Here is a 22,409-nt window from a genome sequence, read left to right as displayed (position 1 = left end):
CAAAAAGGCCTCAAGGGCAACTCTCAAGGAGACTCCCTGCAGCAAAGCCATGGGGGGGGGGGGGGCTCTGAGATGGCCCCTGCCCTGCAGCCTGTCCCACCTGGCCACTGTCATGGACTCTCTGTGAGGTCATCACCTCCCAACCTCCATTAGCCAATAAGCTGAAGGGCTGCAAAAGTCCCTTGTGATGTCACTGCCACACCCACCCCTGCCCTCCAGGGCTAATGTCCTGCCCCAGGCAGCCCCTTTGCATGGCTGAGCTGCTCCCAGGGGTGAAAGTGACACATTTCTTACAGGGACTGTTCTATTGGGCACCACCTCTTGGGTGGTGGGAGGCTCAAGGCAGGAAGTTGGGGGAGGGGTTGTGATAGGACAGTACCTGTAAGAAATTAAAATGTGGAATGTGGGCGACTCAGGGCAGGGATTTGGGGAGTGTGTGAGAGTGGGGGGGATCTCAGTACAGGGGTGAGGACGTGGAAGGGTGGAGAAGTCAGGGCACAGGATTAGGGATGGGGGAGGCTTGGGGCTGGGACTGTGTGTGGGTATTGAGGGGATCAATGAGACTAGAATCTCAGCGTCCTCTGCTCTGGGCTCCCTGGGGCCCTTTAACACACATGGGCTTTCTCTGCAGCGCGCTGGGGAGAGAAACCCCTGAGCCAGTGACACAGATTGACCTGGGTGCAGGCCAGTGATGGGGGTTTCAGTGAAGTTATATGTGAATGGATCCGATGGGGGCACCTGATGGCAGATGTAAGGGGCGTGCGGCATCCCTTAGAGCTGTCATCAGGTGTCACGTGCCCGGCTCCCACAGCCCCGGCCTGCCCGCATCCCCGCACCATGGGCCAGCAACGCCTTCCTCCCACGACCGCGGGTCCCCACATGGGCCAGCTCTGCTGGAAAAACTTGCCAGCTGTCTACACTGGCCGCTTGAATTTCCGCAAAAGCACTGACTTCCTACTGTAAGAAATCAGTGCTTTTTGCGGAAATACTATGCTGCTCCCATTCGGGCAAAAGTCCCTTTTGCGCAAAACTTTTGCACGAAAGGGCCAGTGTAGACAGCTGAGATTTGTTTTTCGCAAAAAAGCCCCAATCGCGAAAATGGCGATCGGGGCTTTTTGCGGAAAAGCGCGTCTAGATTGGCACGGACACTTTTCCGCAAAAAGTGCTTTCAGACACAGTCTGAAAGAGAAGAGGAACGGAGGTGGCCAGAGCCTCCCTCCAGCAGACTGGCCCTCAACAGGGTGGCTGTATCTACACAGCACCCTCACCTCAAAGTAAGCTGTGCAGTGTGAGCGGGCTGCCCAGGGGCCCCAGGGGAAGGTCTGTGGGGAGTTTCCAAAGCAACAACAACCAAAGTTTCATAATCTATACTCATGTGAATGTGATTTATTCCTCCACTAACAAAAGTGTCTCCGAAGGGATGAGAAATGCAGGGCCCAGGTGCAGGGAGTCGGGTCACATTCTCCTGGCTGAGTCTCAGTCCTGGCTGAAGCCTGGTGTGACGCCGAGTCGGGGTTCCCCCCTGTCCTGCAGCCCCGTAGCAGCAAGGACAGATTCCGCCAGCCAGTGGATCAGAGAGGGGGTTTATTGCTGCTCCAGGATACAGCACGGCACAGACGTGATGTGGTTACAGGAGTCAGGACCTGGATGCCTCAGACCCCTTGGATTAGGGGGTCCATTGTCACCCCTAGACTCTGAGCCCTCAATAAAGGCTGTTTCCTTCATGTTCTCCAGCCAGCCACTGACCTTTCCCCCAAACCTGGTGTTCGTCTCCACCTCCCTCCCCTTGTCTGTCCCCCTGGGGGGTGCCTTGTTATCTCACCCAGGCTGGGCCTGGGTGTTTGGGCTAATACACAGGGGGTGAGTCATTGGGAATCACACATCCTAGCGCAGGGGACACCGGGTTACAGAGCAGTCAGCACCCTCCCTCCCACACACACACACTACGCCAAACCTGGTTCCAGAGCAAAGAGGCCAATGCAAACAGCCCCATGGCAGCGAGGGAGTCAGCACGTGGGTGGGTGTAGAAAGCTGGGGGCAGATTTGGCTTCTATCTCACTAGGGGTGCGTTCCATAGCTCAAAATAAGTAATGCAAATTGTGTAGCTTATTTCAAGTCAAATTTGAAATAGCTTATTTGGTGCTGCCTACACAGCACTTATGTCGAAATAAAGCACAATTCCAAAATGTCCCTCACTCCTCATGCCATGATGTTCACAGGGGCATTGGAATAGCGAGCCCATTATGGCTTGAAATAAGGGGCTTGCTCTTAAGATGCGTCAGTGTGATATAAGCACCACGTTCTAAACCTCCGAGCTAGCCGGCCCACGGGTGTCAGTTTCACAAGTAGCCCTTTCAGAAGGGAGTCTTCGGCAGCCATAGGGATGTTGTAAGCTCTGGAACAAGGGGGTGGGGGAGAGGGGCAGGAGCACTGCTTAAATGCCGAGGATTTGGCTCTAGTGAAACAATACATAGGCAGGGGACTTAGCTCAAGTGGTAGAGCACTTGCTTAGCATGCGAGAGGCAGTGGGATTAATACCCACATTCTCCAAGGCTTTGTCTACATTGGTAGCTTCTTGTGCAAGAAAACATCCACACTGCCATGTGTGAGCTGTGCTTTTGCACAACAGCGCCCATGGCACTGTGGATGCTCTCTTGCGCAAGAAAGCTCTGATGGCCATTTTAGCCATAGGGCTTTCTTGCGCAAGAAATCCCTGCTGAGTGTCCACACTGCCTTCTTGCGCAAGAGCTCCTGTGCAAGAGGGTTTACACCTGTTTAAAAAGAGCATAGCTCTTGCGCAAGGAGCCCTCTCTTACCATGCTGTACTGTACATTTACTTGCGCAAGAGCGGGCGGGCAGTGTGGACGCTCTGCAGATTCTTGCGCAAGAACAGCCCTACTTGCGCAAGAAGCTGCGAGTGTAGACATAGCCCAACTGTAGATCAGTCCTCATCCGTTACTTTCACTGTCAGGGGTCTCAATGGCTCCTCCCTCTTCCTACCTGCTCTCCCAATAAAGACAGACCTGTCTCCCCTTTCTTTTCCCCCAGCAATTGCCATGCTGAAAAGCAGATACCAGAGCCAGCAAAGCATGAGGCTCTGTGGCACAATAGAAAGTCTGTTGGACTCTAAGCTATGGTGCTCAGTGTGTGCCAGACCAGTTATTCATAGGTTGTGGGTTCAAATATTCCCCCCCCCCCCCCCACACACACACACTCACTTTAGCTGCTCACTGATTTCCAGCACAGCTTTTACAGAACAGGCAATTGTTAGGCTGACACTGGAGGGTGCTTGAATCCAGACTGTTTCCTGCAGATCCCAATGAGAGCGGGGGCAGGAAGGGCTGGTACATGGAGATGGGGGCAGGTGTTCTTCTGAAATGCTGCAGGTGCAATTAGACCCTTTTGTTCCTCCCAGTCCCTACCAGTGCTGTGCAACGCTCAGGCTATGTCTACAATACACTGTTCTTCTGAAAAAAGCTATGCGTATTGTGAACCCCAATTTGCATGGCTTTTTCTGCTTCTTTTTTCAAATGAGGGTTTTCCAACATTTGGCCTGTCTACACTGAGCCAAATGTTGGAAAAAAAAACCCTTTTTTCGAACATCTGTTTTTCCTCATAAAATGAGCTCCAAAAGGATGGCAAAAAGCACATCTCCTCTTCCGTAATTTTTTTGGAAGAGCAGATGTGTTCTCTGGCCTAAAGTGTTGTCTCTGTAGTGTAGATACAGCCCTGATATAGCATCTTATTTCAAGTTTAGGGTTCAGTGTAGACGGAGGGTTAAATTATGATTCACAATTTGAGCTACAGAAGTTGACATTTTGAGCTTAGTTCGAAAATGCTTTGGTGTCTACACAGCACCAAATATCAAAATAACCTGCTATTCCAAAATGTCCTTTACTCCTCAAGGGAGGCAGCAGGAAAAGCTGGACCCATACGCCAGCCTCCGAGGGCAGGGGACACCCAGCCACAAACCTTCAACAGGTGCCTGGCCTGACTTATCTTGCTTCCCCAGGCTGGCACCAACGGGCATTATCAGCTGATGTCACTCCCCCCCCCCCCCGCCACATGGGATTTAGGCTCATCCTAGACACAGGCCTGGCAGCAGGTGCTGTGCTTACCTGGGCACCAAGGGGAGCAGGAATAAGAGAAGACCCTGTGTTTTTGCCTGGCTTTGAACCAGGGACCTTTTTCAGGAGAAACGAAAGTGAGAACCCCTATACCCCAAAATCCCACTTGGGGGTGGGGAGAGGGTGTGAAGCATGGATGAGTATTGTGTTACAAACTCTTTTTTCTAAAACCATGATCTGCAGGGGAGGGGAACGCACCTTGTGAACACTCCACCTCTTATTCTCATGGAAGCGACTAACCCCAGCTACCAGCTCATTTCCTCACCAGCCCCTTTGTCATTTGCTTAAATGAAGCACACAAGATCTTTTATAGGGGAAAAGGCGGTACACCACATTTATTGAGAATACAACAGTTGCATATGCTTTTCAATCACTGTAGCCAGACATGAACCCCATCTTGCTTTCCCCCCACCCCAGAGAGCAAGAGAAAGGCAGTCAGCCTTTGATGCCCTGGGAACGCAGGTGTGCTGTCTATCCCTGACTCTACCATAAACAGAAACTAGACAGTAAATGGGCTAGCTGACGACCCGAGGCCTCCCGCCGCCCTGATGGCTAGTACCAGTAATTGACACGCCTGCACTGTCCCAGGAGAGGAATCTTCACCCATCACATACCACAGGTGCCCATTGTCTGCATTTTCCCAGGTGTGAATTATGCTTTGCACCCTTCGTGGGAAACTTGGCATTCAAAGCCATTTTTCCTAATTGGCCACTTGAGACCAGGAAGAAGCCTATGTGACCCAAGCGGTATAAAGAGGGATTTAGTAGCCCACCCCATTTGAGCTCCAATCATCTATACCTGCTGGCAGGTATTGATTGACTCCCGAGGTCTGTGGGACACCCAACCTCGCCCTACTTCTTCCCGAGGGATTGAGAGAAAGACACTGGCCACGCCAAGTCTGGAACACAGGGGCGAGAATATATACCTGCTAGGTGTCTATTTTGCATGCATTTAATAAGAGCTCAGAGAACCAAAAGGGTTTCATGGTACCTGTAAGTGACTTTTGTTTTAAGTGTAATTTCTGTCCTGTCCTTTGTACTGGGTGTGTTATCTGCAACACAGTAGTAGCATTTAACAGCTAAGTTTACCCTGTAACAATAAAATAGTAACTGTTTAAGTTGTGACCTGACTCCTTCAGTTGCTGTAACAGAACCAAGCAAAATTTTAAAAAGAACTTCAGCCGGTCATAAGGGACAGGTATAGGAAGAGCTTGGGCGTTTGGATCGTGTCACTCCCAGGTGACAGATCCATTGGGGCATCTTTCAGTCTTCCCTAGACTGCCCGCTATGAAGGGATCCTGTATCCTAGCAGCTGAAATCTGAGATGTAATAAGCTCTTCCTATAAACTCGGGGTGTCTGTCAGCCTGTTGGCTGCCCTCTGCGACAGTACCCCGGTCCTAGCAGTAAAGTCATGGACGTTAAACTCTTTTCGGGACGCCCTCCAGTCTCCTAGGCTGCCCACTGCGACGAGACCTTGCGTCTCAACAGTTGAAGACTTGGGTGTAACACACACACATGCACTGCCCTGATCATCAGCTGACAATCACTCACACACACAGTCCCTCCAGATGATGTTATAGTTACCACTATCAATCTATTGGCTAGTTAGATGGATCACAGAGGGGGTGCAGGACCTCTGTCGGTTGCGCGATCCTCTGGAGTTGGTGGCAAGACAAACCCAAAGTTCCATAACAAAGCACCCTGCTTTTATAACCCTTTTCTCTGTTGAAATCAATGGATTCCGCTGTGTCACCTGTGACCGGAGTGTTATCTCTTGTTCCCAAAATATCTCCAAAGCTTATCCTGTAATCAATCGTCTTTCAGGGGTGCTAGCTCCCATTTAAGGCCATCAATCTGCCAATAGTACAATCATCCTATGAGTAAGGGTACACAGCGATGATTATAGATGTTCTTCCTAGATGCTGGGTTGTCTAGTTTTCACCCACGTTCACCCCTCCTTCTTCAGCCATTTGGTTCTGAGCAATAACTTTTGCACCTTTAGCTCAACACTTACATACCACTTTCACACAGAAACAATCTTTTACAAGGCCTTCTCGAGGAAGAGCGTAACAGAAAGATCTGGAGTGGGCAAAGCAAAAAAGACAGAGGGGGCAGCGAGGGGGGACACGGAAAGGGCCGATGGGGGGCAGCAGAGGGAACAACTCACCAGCCGCCCCGCCCCCACCTTGTCAGTGTTATCCCGGGAACCGGCTCTCCACACAGCACCGGAATCGGTGTCACGTGATCTCTACCCCCGCCCCCGCCTCTGATTTGGGGGAGGGGGCAAAACCTCCCCACGCTGCCCCGCAGCGATGTATCTGCCACGTCACCTGCTCCGCCCGCCTCCACCCGCCCACTTCACCTCAGCGCCTCCGAGTCCTCCTGCCCCGCCCCCCGCTCCGCGCTGACCGGAAGCCGAACCAGGCGCGCGGCGAGTAACGGCCCCAACGGCTCCTTCAGAATTCGCGCCACAGAGTCAGACGCCCAGGCGGGCGGGGCAGGGAGCGGCGGGCGGGACGCTCTGAAAACCCGGCGCGCGGCAGAAGAAGGGGGGAGGGGTCGGACCGCGCGTGCGCAGCGGGTCAGTGACTCCGGTCTGGGATCCGCGCCCGAGCTTAGCTCTGACCCGGAGCTGCCTGGCCCCGCCCCCGCCTCGCGCGATTGGGCGCCCGGTCCGGGCGGCAGCAGCAAATGCAGGGGGCGGGGCCGGCACCGCGTGTCACGACGCGGGGGGTTCCGCACGTGCCGCGGAGCCGGAGCGGGGGCGCTGCTGCGAGTTCGGCCCAACGGGGCCTTTCCCCGAGGTGAGAGCGGGGCGGGGATATTATGCCACCCCCACCCCCCCCCCCGCTGCGGCGGCCCCGCCCCCAGGGGTTTTTTGCCCTTAGTTAGTAATGGGGAGGCGAAGTGCAGGCTCTGGGGCCAAGGGAACAGCCCCCCCCACAGGCAGCAGCTGCCCTTGCTCTGAGGTGGGGGGCACCCAAAGCGGGTCACTGCCCGTGTCAGAAGGCGGCAGCTGGGGGGCACGGAGCGAGTCTGGTATCTGGGGGTGGCAAGGTGGGGGGGGGGCAGGAGCATAGGGCGGTCGGACAGAAAAGGGCAAACTGGGGAGGGGGTCGGATCAAAATGGAGCGAATCCCTGGGAAGCGCAGAGATACCCCCACACTCACCCCCAACGCCTGGCTCAGCCTCTGACCCAGGCAGCAGGGTGCCCTGGGGGGAGCATAGTCACAGGGGAAGGGTGGGGGGATGGAGCCAGAAGGCTCCTGGGCAGTTGGGGGAACTGTAGCAGGGGAGGGGCAGCAGCTGGGACGGGCAAAGTGGGGCTGAGTCTCAGTGGGGGGGGTGGCTCTGCCCTCAACCCCAGTGACCCAGTTTTGTGCTGTTGCTGGCACAGAACAACCACGTGCCCGCCCAGGTGCTGGCTGTGTCTGAGCGCTGGGGGGCAGCCACCCCTTGATGCCATTGAGCCTGAGCTTGTGGGGCCTGGGGGGGGGGAGGAGGAATATGAGGGGCTGGAGAAGGTGTCTGTGGCCATTCTGGGTCCTGCCCAGGGAAATGGGGCAACAAAGCAGAGAGCAGCCCCCTGAGGGGGTAGCAGCCCTTATCACCCCCATTCTCCACGCCACCTAGGGCCTGTTGGGGGTGGCCAGCCCTGCCTTAGCATCTGGGAGACACTGGTCCCCAAAGGGGTCCTGGCTCTGATGATCATTAATGATGGGGTGACACACATGCCTCAACAGCATGTCCCCTTTATTGGTGCAAAGGGGAACAGAATTTAATTGTGAAACGTGAGGGATAAATGGGGAGAGGGGTTTAATCCTTCTACCCTTTAGCCCCTCCCCCCCAAACAAGGAGCATGCCTCAGGGCAACAGCTCCCCTCCAGAAAGGAGATGATGCAGCAATTAAAAGCTGTGAGGAAAACTCCCAAACCTGACGGTGACCTTGAGGCCAGCCTGTTGATGACACTGAGCAAAACCCCACTGCCTCCACTGGACAGTTAATATACTCAAGCAAAGCAGGAGCAAACTGTCTGCATTGATGCTCCAGAGTTGCTCCCCAGTCCCCCCCGCTCGCTGTAAGGGACACAGTCCCTCAGCTCCTGCCTACGCTTATAAACCGGAGCAGCGCTGGCTTCTGGGTGCCTTAAGAAACCCCTGGCCCTGTAGCATCTGAGAGACTAGCAAAAAATTTGGAGAGTGTCATGAGCTTTCGTGGCACAACCCACTGCCTCAGACGGCAAACATGGAGAAGGGGGCAGTGCCCACGAAAACTCGTTTAAGCTTCTTTTAGTTGCAGACTAACATGACTCCCCCTGAGACTTTTAAACATACAGGCTGTGTCTGCACTGGCAAGATTTTGCGCAAATATTTTTAATGGAAAAGTTTTTCCGTTAAATATTTGCGCAAGAGAGAGTCTATACTGGCATGTGCCTTTGCTCAAAAGATTTGCTTTTGCACAAAAGCATCCGTGCCAGTGTAGACGCTCTCTTGCGCAAGAAATTAACGTTGCTGTCTACACTGGTCTCTTGCGCAAGAATACTTGCGCAAGAGGGCTTATCCCTGAGCGGGAGCGTCAGAGTATTTGTGCAAGAAGCACTGATTTTGTACATTACAACGTCAGTGTTCTTGCGCAAATACTAGCGGCCAGTGTAGACAGGCGGCAAGATTTTGCCAATGTAGACACAGCCACAGTGTCTGTAACTGCCTGGGAGTTTTCGGAGGTAGCTTGGTGCTTGTTTGGGGCATTTCTGGGGCTCTGACTTCTGTGGTGTGTTTTTCTTTCTGTATTTCCATCCAGCAAGTGTGATTGGCTCCCAGTTGTGCAACCTGCTTAGAGAGAAAAAAAAAACAGCCTGAACAGGCTACGCTGCTTCCTCTGCTCTCAGGAAACGAAACTAACCCACAGGGCCGGGTTGCGGAGGGGCCATGGCTGCCGGGGATCTGTCAGGGAGCTTCCAGGAGGAGGTGACCTGTCCCATCTGCCTGGAGTATTTCACAGACCCAGTGATGATTGAGTGTGGGCACAACTTCTGCCGGGCCTGCCTCAGCCAGTGCTGGGGGGAGTCAGAGCCCAACCCCTCCTGCCCCCAGTGCAGAGAGACCATCCTGCAAAGACACCTGCGGCCCAACCGCCAGCTGGGGAACCTGGTGGAGCTGGTGAAACGCCTGCGGCCCCTGGCGGGGTCAACGCCCGAGGGGCAGCCAGTGTGCGAGAGGCACCAGGAGGCCCTGAAGCTCTTCTGTGAGGAGGATCAAACCCCCATCTGTGTGGTGTGCGACAGATCCCGGGCGCACCGCGCACACACGGTGGTGCCCATCGAGGAGGCTGCCCAGGAGTACAAGGTAGGGACCAGGCTCTGCAGGGCGGGTCCTGGTGCCTGGTTTACGCTGCGGCATTAGGGCAACATGGGCAGCTCACGTCAACCTAATTATATCGGTGCTCACTCTACAGCCAGGGGCATGGGATCTAGGGCAACCCCCCCGTCCCTCCGAGCTGCACCCTGCCTCTGCTCCACCCCTCCCCCCAATCCCAACTCATGCTCTGCCCCATTGTCCCCTCACGTGAACCGGGTATCACTGGGTGGCCTTAAGGGGGGGGAGGGAACCAGCAGAGGTTGGCCCCCACTCCTGCACTCTCTATGGTGATGGGAGGTATCTGAAGTGGCCCAGCAGCCTGCTCTGCCCTGCTGCCCTCTCCCAGCCAGCCGGGCCTGGGTTGCTCTGCTTTTTGCTCTGTGGTGAAGCTGAGCACAGCCACCCGGAAGACCATGGTGCCTTGGAGTGGCGCAGGCTGCTCCAGCTTTGCAGGGCATCCTGCAGGCAGGGGCTGCTTGGACTGGGATGCCAGGGCTCCTTGGTCTACCACAGGCAAGGACGTCCTCAGCATCCCAGCTAGAGCAGCCTCTGTCCCTGGCGGGCCTGGGAGCCAGCAGTGAGATCCCGCGTAGTCTGAGTATCTGGCAAAGCGTTAGGTTAACTGGACATTTGACCGGTTAATGGGGATTTTGCAGCCCTCCCACAGCTGCGCTGGGCGAATGAATCGCAGGCTGCCCAAGGGGGTGAGAACGCTGGGTTACCACAGCCCAGGAGCAGTTACAATTACAGGTGTCTGCTCCCCCAGACCCAGGGCTCCCTTGTCCCTCGCCCGTCTCCAGCCACATCACAGCCGCCCTGCCCAGTTAATGAGGCTGCGCTGGTGTGAGGCCTTTGCTGTGAGGGAGGCCCCCTGGGAGCCTGGGGAGAGGAGAGTGTGGATCTGGTTCCTGGCCAGTGTCTGGGTCTGGGGTGTGGTGCAGCGATGTTCTCGCCCCAGCTCCTCGCACTCACCGGCTGGAGGGACATGACACCTGAGCTAACACACGGGGGAGGAGACCCCCTGAGTGGCTGCAGGAGGCAGAGCCTTTCTCGGAGCCGGGCATCTCTGCTCCCACGGTGCCTTTGGGGCTGGCAGAGCCGAGCGGCTGCCTCCTTCCAGGCCGGGTCCCTGCGTGTGCATGAAAGGCCGGTGTGTACGGCGCTCGCCGCCTGTCGGACAGGCAGATAACGGCTGTTTGTCGCCCACAATGCCCTGCAGGAGAAACTCCAGGGGACCCTGGGCCCGCTCAGGGAGGAGCTGGAGGAGGCCGTGGTGCTGAGAACTGAAGAGGAGGAGAAAACCACAGAGTGGCAGGTGGGTGTCTGGGTTTCTCTCCCGGAGCCCTTCCCCCAGCAGCGCTCCCAGGGGTGAGAGGCCGTGAAGCTCTAGGGCTCGGGTGTAAAGCTTCTCTGGTTCCTTGTCCCGTGACACAGGAGTGGTGCCAGCAGCATCAGGATGTGTCGCTGGTGGGGGTCTGAGCGCAGCAGCTCCTGACCCTGGTGGGGTGATGCAGACCCACTCCTGTGTGCTCTGATAGGGACACACTTGCAACAGTGGGCGCAGTGTTTTCATTATATCACGGATCTCACTTCACTCCCGCAGGTGGGGGGGGCACAGAGGCTATTGCAGCCAGTGGGGTTCAGGGGCCTCTATGAAATAGCTCCATGGTGTCTTTGAGCCCTGGAGGACACAGGGGTTGTTCCTTTCCCCTCCTCCACCCACAATGCCTGTAGTGCATCTGCCCAGGGCCAGACACTAGAGCTGGGCGGAGGATTTGCCCCCCTGAGAGAGGTTCAAAATCACTCAGCCAGTTGGCTGGGGCACGCTGAGAGCTGAGCTCTTCTGAGCATTGAACCCAGCTATGGGTGCTGAGCCCTTTGCGAAATCTGCCCCAGGGTGCGTCTTTGCAGGGCACCCACAGACAGCTGGGCCTAGTGCCTGAGTCCTTGCCCAGGGGCCTCGGTGGGCATGTTCAACCACGGCTGCTGCAACTCTCCTGCTACCAGCACCCGAGCTAGCTAGATCAAGGCTAGCTGGGGTGTGTCTGCGCTAGGGTTGCCAGATGTCTGCTATTCAACCGGACAGTCCAGTTTTTGGGGCCTCTGTCCAGTTAAAAAAAAATGCAGAAAATACCGGATATGTGCAATGTCCGGTATTTTCTGGTTTTCCGTCTGGGTGCCCGACAGAAGCCTGGCGGAGGTGGGGGGAGTGGCTGGGAGGCAGGGCGTGATCGGCGCTGGGAGCCCTCAGCTCATTGTGTCTGACGTAGGAGTGATGCCTTCGGGAGGAGGAGAAGCCCTGTATGTGCTCCTGAGCGCTGGTCAAGCGCGTTGTGGAGTCACAGCCGGACTCACTCGTGCTTTGCCGGGACTGTGCGTGGGACAGGCAGTGTCCTGGGATCTGCATGTGCCTGGGTCAGTCCCACTCCCCACCAGCACATTCTCTCCCCCCGCCAGCCCTGCTTCCTGCTGGCTGGTTCTCCTCCTCCCAATCTCCTTCGGCCAGCCACGACCCCCCCCCCCCCATTTCCCCCGGCCAGTCCCATTGCCCCCTCCTCCCCCCAGTCCTGCTTCCTGCCGGCCACCCCCTCCGGATCTCCACTGGTCAGCCCCACTGCTCCCGACTCCTTTCCCCCTGCCCCCTGGACCAGCCCTGCTTCCTGCCGGCAGCCCCCCCCCCCGATCTCCCCTGGCCAGCCCCGCTGCCCCTGACCCTCCCACTGCCAGCCCTGCTCCCTGCCCACTCCCCTCCCAGCCAGTCCCTTCCCCATCCCTCCTCATCAAGTGTGTCCGGTATTTTTTCTGAAGCTAGCTGGTAGCCCTAGTCTGCACATGGTGCTATCACACCTCCACTGCAGCCAGGACACCTCTAAAGGAGCAGAGCCGGGGGGGTGGGTCAGTGTGAAGCCAGGCAGAGCATGGTCACCTCACAACCTCTGCTGCCATCATGTGGCCACCTCATCCCATTCACCTGCTGCTGCTCCTGTGACCGTTGCTGGCCTTGTCTGTAGCCGGGGGATTAACCCCGGGACAAAGTGTGTGTGTGTGTGTGTGTGTGTCAGTGAGAGACAGTGACACCAGCAGCCGGGGTGAGAGGAGAAGAGGGTGTCTTGCTAGCCAGGTAGAAATGGCTGTTTACAAGGGCTGAAATGCGCAGGGCTGGCTGCCTCCGGTTCTGCGTCTGACGCTGTATTTAGAGCCCTGCGGCCAGGGGCTGATTTGTAGATGACTCACCCGCAGGTGCTCCTGTGGCCTGCCCGTGGCGCTCAGCTCCTCACACCATGCGGATTGAAGGGTCGTACAGTGAACACCATGGTTTGAGCGTGTCGGGCAAGGAGCCCAGCCAGTGCCATGGAGACGGCTGCCCTCGGGGACCGTCCCTGGTGGGGTTCTGAACCACTCATCATTGTCCAGGCAGAGCCAGTTACCTCTAGGTCACCAGAGCTCATGGCTCAGTGACCAGTGTCCCTCAGCGCTGAGTAACCGCAGCCCCAGTCAGATGAGGCCCTGCAGTCGCCGCCAGTCACTCACCGATCGGGGCCGGCCTGCGCTGAGGATCAGTCAGTGTCCAAGCCCCATAGGCAGACAGGCCCGGGGTGCTGGAGAGCTGCCTGGGGGTCGCGTTAGCCAGGTTACAGCACTCAAGCAGCTGCCTCTTCAGACACAGAGCACGTCCCCTGCCCAGTCACACAGTGGAGTGGAACAGGCAGGGCAGAGGCTGGTTGTGGGGGAAGGCCTGGGTTCCCCTACTGTAGTTTCAGGGAGGAGCTCTGAGGGCAAAGGGATGGGGCGGTGGGAGGCTATTGAAGCCCCTGGGAATGTTGGCATCTCAGGGAGAGGAAGAGGGACCTTCCTGAACATCACTGCTGCCCAGGTCACACTGGGGGAGGGAGGCAGGCTCACCCCAGGGCCACCCAGCACTCGGTGCTGAGCTGCAGGGGAGCTAGCAAGGCCCCGGGCAGAGCAGCCAGCCCCCACCAGCCCAGGAGCAGCACTGGCTCAGCATTGTCCCTGCTGGGCCTTTCAGAGGACAGGTGGGGATACCGCTGGCACCAGCCACCCTCTGCTCTGTGATGCTAGAGGGCTCCCAAAAGGCTGTGATCCCAGGGGCACTGCTGGACACAAGGGCACTCGGCCAGGGGGCCCAACACTCATGTGGGCCCCGAAGGGCTATTGGCACCTGCCCTCAGTGCTGAACGTGGCAGTCCTGGAAGCAAATTGTCAAAGAATGTCGCCCACATCCTGCTGGGATGGGTCCCTTGGGCGTGTGAGTGCCCAGCACTGGGCACCCAAATCCTGTACAGACACCCTGTGCAGACACCTTGTAAATCTCTCCTGTTCTCCCCCCCCCCCCCCCCCATTTCTTCCCACTCCCCTGTGTGCATCCCATGGCACCTGCAATAACAGACTGCAGCTTTACCTAGCACCCTGGACAGCCCCTCTGACCAAACCCAAAAACGTTATGGTATGTTTCCCGAAGAAGGAAATATACCTACAAACCAGACGCTGATCTAACATTCCCTGTGTCATGGACTGAGACCCCATCTGTATCTGTAACTCAGCATCTGACCTGTTTTCCTTTCTCCAGAGGAAAGTGCAGGCGAAGCGGGAGACAATTGCCCGTGAATTTAACAAGCTGCACACGCTGCTGAGGGAGGAAGAGCAGCTGCTTCTGCAGAGGCTGGTGGAGGAGGAGCGGGAGACTCTGCAGAGACTACAGGAAAATGTCACCAAACTCTCCCAGGAAAGTGCCTCCCTGCAGCAGCTGATCGCGGAGATTGAGGGGAAGTGTCAGCAGCCGGTTACTGAGCTGCTGAAGGTGAGACGGCATCAAAACTCTGCACCCAGCCAGAATTCCAGCTTGGATCCATAGGTTTGGAGCCCAGGAGTGAGAGTAAATGTGCCATGTGCTGTGCTCACAGGCGATATCCAGCCAAGGGCTCCATCAGCTCCAAACATTACAGCTCGTGTGGGAGGGGAATTCTGATCATGGAGATCCAGGGAGGCGATGGGAAATTAAATGGATGATGCAAAATGATACGGGGCTAAACCCATCCGTGCTGTGTGTCCAGAGCATTGGGCTCAACACAGTCGCTAATCACAGATACGGATGGGCTGGGTTCCTAGGAAGGGAAGCTACTGAGCTAAATTCCGGTGTCACTTATACAAGTGAAACAAGTGCTAATGCAAAATGGTGGATGAGATTTTCCCATCAAACCAATGAAGCCTGAAAGTGTTAATTTATTTTCTACATGAAAAGTTGGTGCCCAGTATGGAAAATGCTCCATTTCATGCCCCCGGTGCTAATACAGAGCATCGATTCTCTTTCTCCTTTCAGGATGTGAAAAGCACATTGAGCAGGTACGTGTCCCATTTTCGTTGCCCTCGTATTCCTCGTGGGGACCCTGCAGGGCAGCTGCTGATGCTGGGACGTTTGCTTCCTAGGAGTGAAAACATGGAACTCCAGGAACCCGAACCCATTTCTACTGACCTGCAGCGTGGGTATAAAATTTGTCTTGATCTGAGGGAAGCGCTGAACAGATTTGCAGGTGAGTGGAGCCCCTGGGACATCGAGCTGTTTGGTGCCGGGGACTCTGGGCAGAGCCTGGGGCACCCAGGACATGCATGGCCCCAGCTGACAGGCTGGGAGCTGGGCAGTACCTGGAGGCTGCTGTGCTCAGTGCTGGGGAGTTTGCCTGCTGCTCAAACCCATCTGCTGGCACATGCTCCCCTCTTCACCCCCTGCAGTCCCCTGGCATCTGCCCTTCCTCTTGCCCTCTGCTCACTGGTGTCAGCCCCTGCCCCAGCCCCTCTGCCCACAGTCTCCTGCCTCTCTCTGCCCCCTTCTGCTGCCCATTCATTGCTCCCCACATGGTACTGGCACCTGCCCCACTGCTCATCCCCCTTCCTCAGCTCCTGTCCCTTCCCTTGGGTCCCTGTGTCCCCTGGGGTCTGTTCCCTTTTCCTCTGCCTGGTCCTGCCTCTCACCGATACAGCCCCCTGGAACCCACCCTCCCTTTACCTCTCTAGCCTCCAGGTGCCCACTCCTCCTGCCCCCCCCCATTGCCTTGATACCTGCCTCTGTCCTCTGCCCCTCCCCTTTCCTCTCCCAGCAGCCACCTGTTTCATCCGCTGTCCCTCCCTCACTGTCTCCTTCCTATCCCTCCTCCTGCCCTTCCCCTCATGGTCCCCTCATAGGCAGAGGGACCCTGACTCCTCCCTGCGCCCCCCCCCCAAAAGCTGTTAATGGGAAGGCAGGTTAATTTCCCACTCCCAGGGACCAGTCCCTGCCCCCAGCACTGACTCAGTGGCTCTCTCCCCAGTGGATGTGAATCTGGATCCAGACACGGCTCATCCCTACCTCGTCCTGTCTGAGGGTTGGAAACGTGTGAAATGTGGAGCCACGTTCCAGGCTCTGCAAGACAACCCCAAGAGATTTGAGAAATATGCCATTGTCCTGGGCACCGAGGGGTTCGCGGGCGGGAGGCGTTACTGGGAGGTGGAGGTGGGAGACAAGCCTGACTGGGTTCTGGGGGTTTGCAGGGAATCTGTGAACAGGAAGGGGACGGTCACACTCTCACCTGTGAACGGATACTGGACCGTGTGGCTGATGGATGGGGAATACGAGGCCCTCACCTCCCCCCCGACTTCCCTCCCCGTGAGCGCCAGGCCCAGCCGGGTGGGGGTTTCCCTGGACTACGAGGCGGGCGAGGTCTCCTTTTACAATGTGACTGACAGGTCCCATCTCTTCACCTTCACTGACACCTTCTCTGGGACGCTCTTCCCTTATTTCTATCCTGGTCTCTATGGTGAGGGTAGAAACGCGGCTTCCCTGACAATCTGTCCGGCCCCAGCGCAGGCTGGAGGGAATCCCAGCACAGCCAGCTGAGGCAACAGGGAGAGATGAGCTCAGCAGGGAGAGGAGAGCGATTCGCTCAGCTGGGCTGTGGCAGCAGGGAGGGATGAGGAGCAATGTCTCCACTCCAGCTGGCCTGGGAACCCCCACAAAGCTCCTGCTAGTGCTGGCCCTGCCCTGCTGAAACTGGCTGGTGGCTCAGCTTAGTCCTTGTCTTCACTGCCAGGAGATTGATGCTGCGGAGGTCGATCTTCTGGCATTCAATTGAACTGGTCTAGTGAGGACCTGCTAAATCGAACGCTGAGGGCACCTCATTGACAGTTGCCAGGGTGAAGGGAATTTTCATGACTGGAGTTGTGTGTCCAGCATCAATTTTCTCCCCCAGTGTAGACCTGGTCTGAGTAACTCCAGGCTGCTGGGTCCCTTAGAGATGCTTCCTTGGCTGAGCAGTCCCAGCCATGGGCAGCAGGTGATTGCCCAGCTGGGGAAAGCAGCTGAAGCCCCACCCCTTCAAGGGGCATGGTCTCCGATTGAACAGCCTTCCCCTCCAGCCAAGTCCCATGCAACCCAGCTGAGAGCCTGGACTGCTGCATGGCACAGCAGCAGTCTTTCCCCGTGCAGCACTGCTCCAGCCTTCCCTGGCCACTGGAGAGATGGGCTGCCATGTGGCACCAGCCTTCCCTGGCTACTGGGGAGCCAGGCTGCTGTGCGGTGTAACCCCAGCATTCCCTGACCGGCAGATAGCTGGACAATTGCACAACACAGTCCCAGCTTTCTCTGCCCCCCTCTCCCATGGCATGGCCCTAGCCCTCCTGAGTTGCAGGGCAGTGTAGGCAGTTTTCGGACCTCGCCTTGCCTGCATTATGCACAGCTCATGGCACCAGCCATTCTGGCTCCACTTGCTGCAGCTGGGAGAGCAAATGCTGTTCCTGTGGGAAGACAGTAGTTGGGCTCCCTGCGTTTCCTTCTTCTAGCTAGAAAAGGAAACAGAGGGTACAGCTTGCACAGTGCTGAGGCAGGAGCTGATATGGGGGTGGAGAGAATTAGTGGGCAAGTGCCCAGTCACTGGAGAGGAATTATTCCAGTGACTGATCTGATACCGAGCTGGGCGGAGGCCTGGGGAACAGGAGAATTTCACTTTCTCTTTCTCCCAGTCCTAGTTGGGTATGGGTGTGGGGGAAGATTTCTGCTGCAGAAAAACTGTAGTTACTGTAATTTTTTTTTTTAAAGAATCCAAATAAATGTCTCTTCTCCTCCCCAAAACTGCCGTTGAAAATCACATTTTATAACTTTATAATCACAAAAATGACAGTGTTATTTATGCCTAACTTTTTATCGGATGGCATTTGAGAATTGTCTAACATACATGGATTGATTCAATAAATGCCACCCCCACAGCAGTGTAAAATGTTTGGATTTAGCTTTGTCTAGGAACATGCATTGCAGCCAGGGGTGAAAGTAACTCCCATGTCTTACTGGTTCTGTCCTGTTACAACCCACGCCCTCCCTTGGGCGGGCGGGTAGCGATGGGGAAGGGTGGGTTGTGATAGGACAGTACTGCTAGGTCACATCAGACCAGACGTGAAGCTATTCCACCTGACAAGAAGTAAAAGCTGAAACCTGAAGAGGATTTGTAATATCAGATACTGTGAATGTAAAACATACAGGGTATGTCTACACTACCCCGCTAGTTCGAACTAACTGGGTAATGTAGGCATACCGCACTTGCAAATGAAGCCCGTGGAACGAGGTGTACCGGTAGTTCGGAATAGGAAGCCTAGTCCGAACTACCTAGTTCGAGCCCCGTGTAGCCGCGCTGTATGGGGTTCGAACCAGCGGGGTTTTAAAAATGGCGGCTCCCCGCTTATGCAAATGAAGCCCGGGAAATTCAAATCCCGGGCTTCATTTGCAAGTGCGGTATGCTTACATTACCCTGCTAGTTCGAACTAGGAGGGTAGTGTAGACATACCCACAGTAATTGGAGCAATAGCTCTGATTTTCTGTTATTAATGCAATTTCATTCCCACTGGAATGTGTGCAGATGGGGGAGGCTTAAGGCAGGAGGCTGCGGGGCCCCAGGATCAGGGGGTGCCAGTAGCTCAAGGCAGGGGTTGGGAGTGGAGGTGGCTCTGGGCAGAGGGTGGGGTGTGGGGGTCCTCAGAACAGGGAGTCGGGGGTTAGAGGCTCAGGGCAAGGAGTGTAGGAGTCAAGGTGTGGGGGAGGGGCAGGGGGTTGTGGGATGGAGGGGCTCAGAGCAGGAGGCTGTGGGTGAGGAGCTCAGGACTGGGGCTACCTGCACTGCCCGGCGGCCATAACATCCGGACTGGCTGGGGCAGCAAGACTGCGCTTTCAGAGCTTCAGCCCGTGTGCTGGCAACATGAAGATCCCTGCCCCTGGCCGGCCAGTCTCTTTCCAGGATGCAGCCCTGGGGTGCATCAGCTTCTCTGGTGAGTGCTGTCCCTATGGATGCTCCACTTCTGGCACTGGGGCATCCTGGCGATGGGAGTCTTCTCGTAGCAGGACCCTGCCATGCCGCACGTGCACAGTGATGCTCTGTGGTACTGCTGCTGTCTGACTGCGCATGTAGTGTGACCCCTGTAGACTGGAGTTTTGATTGGGAATTTACTATGGGAATGCTTGTCAGTCTGACCGGAATAGTCCTGGGTTTGTCCTCCAGCTTGGCCACAGCAATGCAGAGCCAGACAGCTCTATGTTGGGATGCAGATTTTGGGAACTGCAGCAACAAAGACACTTAAACTGCTGACAATACAAACTGAGTAATTTTAATGCCAGGCATATGATGATGATACACAGTAAAAGACTTAAGGTAACTGCCACATAAAAGGATGTGAACATCTCAGGGCGCAACATCAGTGAAAATGGATTAAAAAGACTTAAACACAGTTCTATTTGTTTTCAAACACTTGTTTTGAGGCGGGCTTGGCTAGGTGTACGGCCAAGGCCGGGGGCTGGGCTGGCTCAGTTCGGCAGCCAATGGCAGGGCAGACAGATTTGAAGGAATGCAAGGTGGGTGTTTGCCCCGCTGAATTGAGCAACTCCCTTGGCTTGAGCTGGCATGATGCGGGGCTCCATTGGTCAGGCTCACCTTGGGTGAGGGGCTTGAACAGGGCAGCTCTGTTGATGGCCTCAGCTGATGGTGCAGAGGGCTCTGTTGGGGGGGGGGGGGGCTCAGCGGCAAAGGAGGTTCTACTGCAGGGCAGCTCTGTTGAGGGGCTCAGCTGGGGAAGGGGCTGGTGCAGGAGAGCTCCATTGTGGGGGGCTCATCTGTGAAGCTGGGGGTCCCAACGGGGGGAGAAAAGCTGGTGAAGGGGGCTCAGATGGGGGAAGGGCTCTGTCAGCAGGGTCAGCTGGAGGGGAGGGGCTGCACGGGCTGAGCTGGGGAAGAAGCTGATGTGGGGGGACTCTGTTGGTGGGTGACTGTGCCAGAGGGGAGGGGCTAATGCAGGGGGAGTCTGTTGGGGGAAGGGCTGAGCTAAGGCTAGAGTGGGGGAGCTCTGTTAGGGGGGGCCTGGAGCTGGGGTGAGGGGACCCACATAAGCCACAACATCAGGAGCTCATGCAAGTGCCTATCCTCAAATATGATATTTGCTGGCAATGCCCCTCCGCCGTGTACATTGGCCAAACTGCCACAAAGGATAAAAGGACACACATCAGAAATGGTCACACACAGAGACCTGCAGGGGAACATTTTAACCTGCCTGGTCACTCAATCATGGATTTAAAAGTAGCCATTCTTCTGTAAAGGAGTGTCACTAACCAATTACACAGAGAGTCTGCAGAACTGCAATTTATCTATAGCCTTACCCTAGGCCTAAATCAGGGATGGGGAATCTTTTTTGGGTTGGGGGCCACTGACCCACAGAAAAATCAGTCGGGGCTAGGGTTGCCAGGTATCCAATTTTGAACCAGACAGTGCAGTATTTGAGCTTTCTGTTCGGGAAACAAATTGAGAAAATAGAAATGTCTCAATAAGATGTAATGTAGATTGTGATGTAATGTCAACTGTGCTCGGTATTTTTGTTGAAACCATCTGGCAACCCTATTCAGGGACCATACGAGTGAGAAGCAAAAAGCAAACAAACAAACTCTCACTGACGTAGTCCCTGACTGAGTTCCCAAATTCCTCTTGCACACCAGAGCCTAGGGAGCCCAAGGGTGTGTCTAGACTACAGGGTTTTTCAAAAAAACTTTACCTGCGTCTGCTCTGTTGACAGTAAATTGAAAGACCGTGGAGGTTTTTTTGACAGTGATAAACCTCGTTTTATGAGGAAGAACACCTTTTTCAATAGAGATCTGTCGAAAATAGGTGTGTGTGGATGTGAGGGAGCCAGTTCTGTTGAAAAAAAGGGCCTTCAGGGAGAATGCCTGGTGGACAGTCCATCCTACATGCTGCACACCTCTGTTGTTCCTATCTGCAGTCTCTTAAAGTCACAGGCACCCAGACAGGCATTGCTGTCAGGAAGCCAGCCAGAGCACCCGAGCCAGCCATGTCCCAGCCTCAAGGCCCCCCTGGCCCGTCTCAGGACAGCGAAGAGGACCTACCCAAGAGCTCCAAAAAGCGGGCACCAGCCTGATCAGGGCCTGAAATAAAAAACCTCCTGGAGCTCTGGTCTCAGGAGGAATCTCTGCAGTCGCGCCGCAGGAACGAGGACATAGATGAGCACATGGCCCAGGGACTAGCCAAGAAAGGGCATCACCCCCGCACCCTGGAGCAAGTGAGGGCCAAGGTAAAAGAGCTGTGGCAGGGGTATGCCAAGGCCCGAGCTCCCGCTCTGGGGCAGCCCCACAGAGCTGCCCATCTTATGCAGACCTGGAGCAGATTCTGGGCCATGGGGAAGCCCAGACTCTGCTACATCTTGTGGAGTCTGGGTTCCTCCACTGTATTGTGGACCAACCCCTGAGGGAGGACAAGCAGGTAGGAGGGACAGTAGAGCTGCACCAGGAGGAGGAGGAACAGACAGCAGCGACCCTCTCCCAGGAACAGGTCCTCCAGACCCGAGAGGCCTCCCAGGCATCTTCGGACATGGCAGAGAGAACATCAGGTGAGTGCTTTAAGGGGTCACCATCCATGGAGGGGCTGGCAGTGTGGGGGGCCATCCAGTCCCATTGCCACTGTGGCTGCTGCCCAAATCTCACTCAGGCTGCTGCCCAAATCTCACACGACAATGTCATGTGTAAAACCTCAGAGTCTCCCGTCCGAAGGATGACCCCTTACAGTGACGGCCCTTGGGGACAGCGGGTGCACACATACATGATTGTCTCCTCCTCTTTTCCTCCACAGCTGGACCTCCCACGCAAGAGGGTAGCACCACACCTGCCTCATCACTATCCTGGACATGTGGCACCCGCAGGCACTGGCGTGTCTACACGGACCTGCTGAAAGAGCATGAAGTGGCCCGGCAGGACCTCAACAGGACTCTTCAGCAGAGGCCGGAAGCAGAGGCCGAGTGGCACAACCAGTACTTTTTTTGTGACAGTACTGCCCGGGACACAGTACCGGCACCTCCAGACTGAGCTCAACAACTTTCCCCCTGGAGTACAACACTTTTTTTTTTTTTTTAATAAAAAGCACTGGGTGCAACAGGCTGCTGGATGAGCTGGTCCAGCGCTGCATTTCAGTACGTGCCACTATGCAGGAGGTGCTAGTCTTGCAGGTTAACAAACATGCAGACAAGGGGGATCCAGTATACTTGGATTTTCAGAAAGCCTTTGACAAGGTCCCTCACCAAAGGCTCTTGTGTAAATTACATGGCCATGGGATAAGAGGGAAGGTCCTTTTTTGGATTGAGAACTGGTTAAAAGACAGGAAATAAAGGGTAGGAATAAATGCTAAATTTTCAGATTGGAGAGGGGTAACTAGTGGTGTACCCCAAAGTCAGTCCTGGGACCAATCCTTTTCAACTTATTCATAAATGATCTGGAGAAAGGGGTAAGCAGTGAGGTGGTAAAGTTTGCAGATGATACAAAACTGTTTAGGATAGTCAAGACAGAAGCAGACTGTAAGGGACTCCAAGAAGATCTCACCAAACTGAGTGATTGGGCAACAA

At 55.7% G+C, this 22,409-nt stretch overlaps 1 protein-coding gene across 1 annotated transcript; it reads left to right on the top strand.

The window, feature by feature from the left end:
- Positions 1-6,678: 6,678 nt before the first annotated feature.
- On the top strand, positions 6,679-17,547 carry LOC149522389 (E3 ubiquitin-protein ligase TRIM39-like). Its single transcript, XM_089771138.1, has 7 exons — positions 6,679-6,931; positions 8,929-9,473; positions 10,705-10,800; positions 14,074-14,304; positions 14,824-14,846; positions 14,931-15,034; positions 15,809-17,547. Exons 2-7 carry the CDS (start codon positions 9,057-9,059, stop codon positions 16,372-16,374), a joined length of 1,437 nt encoding a protein of 478 aa, XP_089627264.1. The 5' UTR covers positions 6,679-6,931; positions 8,929-9,056; the 3' UTR covers positions 16,375-17,547.
- Positions 17,548-22,409: the final 4,862 nt, after the last annotated feature.

The sequence above is a fragment of the Pelodiscus sinensis genome, chromosome 19 (genome assembly GCF_052426305.1).
Source record: "Pelodiscus sinensis isolate ZL-2025 chromosome 19, ASM5242630v1, whole genome shotgun sequence".
In the NCBI taxonomy this organism is placed as follows: Eukaryota; Metazoa; Chordata; order Testudines; family Trionychidae; genus Pelodiscus; species Pelodiscus sinensis.
The sequence above is the reverse complement of the archived record's forward strand: the minus strand, read 5'-3'. Positions and strand labels throughout refer to the sequence as shown.

Bases quoted from the DNA above. Each gene is read 5' to 3' on its own strand.
- LOC149522389 (XM_089771138.1), top strand. From the start codon at position 9,057: ATGGCTGCCGGGGATCTGTCAGGGAGCTTCCAGGAGGAGGTGACCTGT. The intron at 10,801-14,073 runs GTGGGTGTCTGG...TCCTTTCTCCAG, and splicing joins AGAAAACCACAGAGTGGCAG to AGGAAAGTGCAGGCGAAGCG. The intron at 14,847-14,930 runs GTACGTGTCCCA...TTTGCTTCCTAG, and splicing joins GTGAAAAGCACATTGAGCAG to GAGTGAAAACATGGAACTCC.